Source organism: Limulus polyphemus, unplaced genomic scaffold (assembly GCF_000517525.1).
Source record: "Limulus polyphemus unplaced genomic scaffold, Limulus_polyphemus-2.1.2 Scaffold3805, whole genome shotgun sequence".
NCBI classification, from domain to species: Eukaryota; Metazoa; Arthropoda; class Merostomata; order Xiphosura; family Limulidae; genus Limulus; species Limulus polyphemus.
This window is the reverse complement of record NW_013669415.1, coordinates 54,592-58,658: the sequence shown is the minus strand read 5'-3', so window position 1 is coordinate 58,658 and position 4,067 is coordinate 54,592. Positions and strand designations below refer to the sequence as shown.

The 4,067-nt window shown below is 37.5% G+C and overlaps 1 protein-coding gene across 1 annotated transcript in view; it reads right to left on the bottom strand.

Moving 5' to 3' along the window:
* LOC106470072 (CUGBP Elav-like family member 4) overlaps positions 1-4,067 on the bottom strand; it is a gene marked incomplete at its 5' end in the record, with an annotated part of 60,782 nt that overhangs the window by 3,005 nt on the left and 53,710 nt on the right. Inside the window, 2 exons of the mRNA XM_022398616.1 lie at positions 2,489-2,651; positions 3,256-3,399. Of these exons, the coding sequence (XP_022254324.1) occupies positions 2,524-2,651; positions 3,256-3,399 (272 nt within the window). The remainder of the gene's footprint in view (positions 1-2,488; positions 2,652-3,255; positions 3,400-4,067) is intronic.

Below are 4,067 nucleotides of genomic sequence, written 5' to 3'. Positions count from 1 at the left end.
ATAGCGGTAAGTGTGGACTTATAACGCGAGAAACCGGGTTTCGATACCCGTGGTGGGCTGAGCACAGATAGCCTTTTGTGTAGCTATGTGCTTAACCACAAACAAACAAACAGTATATTGTAAAGGCATTCCAAATGAGGACTGTTTACAGTTGCAATGCTAGTTATCTAATGTGCCTAATATGTAGCTAATGGCCCGGCATAGCCAGGTGGTTAGGGCGCTCGACTCGCAATCTGCGGGTCGCGGGTTCGAATCCCCGTCACACCAAACATGCTCGCCCTTTCAGCCGTGGGGGCGCTATAATGTGACGCTCAATCCCACTATTCGTTGATAAAAGAGTAGCCCAAGAGTTGGCGGTGGGTGCGGATGACTAGCTGCCTTCCCTCTAGTCTTACACTGCCAAATTAGGGACGGCTAGCGCAGATAGCCCTCGTGTAGCTTTGCGCGAAATTCCAAAACAAACAAACATGCATTAAAAAATTCCTATCAAATTCATTCCCGTAATTAAAATGAATTATAGTCGCATAAATAAGGGATGATGAAAATGTGCGTTGACTAGACGATTGTGTATGTGCCATTTAAATACTTTAGTTTTAATAGAGGAATATCTCGTTATTTTAATATCATTATAATATTGCAGAAAATATATAAAATTCAGCTCTGTACACGATTCGTTAGTAGTTAGTAAATATATATACACACACACACATTAGCGGATTAATCTTCTAGCATTTTTGATATTAAATAGTGGAATGTGACAACGCCTCTTCCTCAATTAGTGGTTGCCAGAAACAGTGACAGATAGGCAATCACAAAAGACTGGGTGGTGATCATCTCATTAGGCTTTTGAAGTTACTGTACAGCAACGCATCTTTGCGCTAAGATGAGACTTAAACATTTCAAGTCGTATCTTAATTATCTTATTGCCATTTGCTTTCATTCTCCTAACATCCTGTAGGGGCTGTTACGTAGCCCACTGCTTTCTGAAGTAATGATATATGATTTATAATTGAAGTTACGATGTTTCAGAGGGACATTAGGTTCCAAAAAGTTCAATTTATAAGAAGTACTGCCAAATGAAACACGTTTGTAGATACAGGATGGCATTCCATAAGACGACCGCTAGGAAACACCAGTTTACATTACGTAAGACGACCGCTAGGGGACACCAGTTTACATTCCATAAGACGACCGCTAGGGGACACCAGTTTACATTCCATAAGACGACCGCTAGGGAACACCAGTTTACATTCCGTAAAACGACCGCCAGGGGACACCAGTTTACATTCCATAAGACGACCGCTAGGGGACACCAGTTTACATTCCATAAGACGACCGCTAGGAAACACTAGTTTAGAGCTATGTCAACCCTTATTATACTAGCAATGATGATGATAGAGAATGCTGTCAAAGGGACGTTTATATGGATTTACTGTGGTAGGCGGATAAAGATACACTGTATTTAACTATTTGTGTATTATCATCTATGCGCACGTGCGTCTTATGTTCTATAATATATTTTCAAAGATAACATGGCATCGCGCAATTTGATATTTCAGGAAACTGAATTTGAGTTTTCAACCCGATCGATACCTTAGATGCACGTGAGCTAAATAGAAAGATCAGAGATCCCTTGGATTCAAGATCAACTAAATAGAAAGATCAGAGATCCCTTGGATTCAAGATCAACCGTCTCTAATTTTGAACAACTGAGAAAAGAAAAGACAACCAGGCAGCAGCACCCGCTGAATATGCGAAGCATGCACAACAGCATCACGTCTCGAGCCCCGGACCTTTAGATCCGTAGTGCGCCATCACTTGGTCACGCCCAACCCAATTTTCCAGCAAAACAGTGCTGCGTTTTGATCAGCCAAAGATATGCTCTTCATCAGATTAATCAAGTTATCTTTAGCTACTTTGTGACACCATTATACAGCGGCTACGTATAAAACAAAAACGTTTCGAATTAGTAGTTGGAAAAATGGTGGCCTGGCATAGCCTGGTGGTTAGGGTGCTCGCTCGACTCCCCGTCACAACGAACATGCTCCACCTTTCAGCAGTGGAGGCGTTATACTGTGACGGTCAATTTAGAAGTGATAGAGTAGAGGGAAGGCAGCTAGTTAACATCACACACTGTCAACTCTAGGACCCCTCTTTTACCAACTAAAAGTGGGATTTACCATCACATTACCACGACTGAAAGGGCGAGCATGTTCGGTGATGGGATTCGAACTCGCGGCTCGCAGATTGTGAGTATAGCGCCCTAACCCACATGTCTCCATTTTCTACGTACAATACAAAGGAAATTTCGTCTGTTATTATTGACATTAACGTTACTGTCAGTTATAGGACTAAAAGATTAGAGATTTTATGAATGCCAGCAGCAACACTATACTGAAGTATAGTACTACGCCTCCCGCTTGGTAACAGATACGGATTTTACGAAGCAGGGAAAACTTAATGGCAGATAAGTTTCAATAAGCCTTACCTTGAATTTCCATAAAATAAGAATTGGCCTCAGTATTAATATGGTCTGTTGGTGTCTTTTGGCCGCTTTAGCTGAACTTTTAAGCGTTTCATTCCAATCTGGAATCCATTCATGGCCTGGATCGCGGTTTGGGCGCTTGTAGGGTTATCAAAGCTTACAAAGCCTATAAATAAATAATAAAAGTTTGTTTCGTTTGCTTCGATTATTTGTATGTATTATAAGGAACTAAAAGGAACAGAACGTTGCACAAAACTTGAAAAATTGAAGAAATTATCCACATAGCACTATTATTCTAAACTAATAACATAGTTTCTTGATAAGGACTCATGCAGATGGAAATCTCTGAAACTTCTTACAATTATGACTGAAAAATAATTCTCTTTGTTAAAAAAAAAAATCTAAAGGCAAAGCGTCCGGTGAAAAAACAAAACACGTTACTCTCTGTATTACGAAAAAAAATATATATATAAAACACTCTTTAATCACAATTTATCAGTGCCCTAAAAACGCTGTAAATACGAATACATCTGTTCTATTATATATTAATTACCAATAAGTAATAGCTTTATTTTTGTCTTTAGACAAGTCTGGGACGTATTTAACATTTTGTTCACGTATATAACAAAAAATCCATTATTATTATTTAAGTTCGAATGTGTAAAACAATTTCAGATGTTTATTAGAAGAAGAAGAAGAAAAAAAACTTTTCAAATACAAAAATGATTGATTGAGAAGAGCGACAAATTCTGTCTTTGAAACAAACCCACCAAAGCACTTGCTTTGATTGGTCGCACGATCAATGAAAACTTTAGCACTAATGACATTTCCGAAAGGCAAGAACATCTGCATGAGTTCAGCATCGCCGAATTCCTGTGGCAAATGGTAGATAAACAAGTTACATCCTTCTGGCCCTGAGGAAGAATAACAAATACACGATTACGTAATCTAGTATTGGTTATTGGATTTGAAAGCAAGAAAACCAACATCAATTCGCATGCTCTTTCCAGCAGAAATATTGAAAAAATAGTGATACTAAAAAATCAAATTATATACATAACTTTGATAAGTCTGTATTCGAATAATCGAAATCCCAGGAAAGACATATTATATATATATATATCCATGGATTGCATTTGATCTCATAGAATTGTGTACAAAGTTTGATTGCAGAACAAAACGCACATTGCTTATCTTCAATCAATTTTACATGAAAGAAAAACTGATTAAAATTTCAATACGAAATCTAAAGTAATTTATAAAAACGATTGTGATATATGTCTCCTCTGAAACGTTTCTATCGACCACGTGTTTTCAAGTATCCAAATGCAATTTACATGTTAATTACAACTGAGCTATACGTGTATGTGTGTGTGTGTTTGAAACATCTCTGTGTGTTATATACATTCCGCAGATTAAAAAGATAAAAGCCGGAACCAATAACTTACAGAACTGTTTATCATATATGTACTATTTCACAATAACTTACAGAACTGTTTATCATATATGTACTATTTCACAATAACTTACAGAACTGTTTATCATATATGTACTGTTTCATAATAACTTACAGAACTGTTTA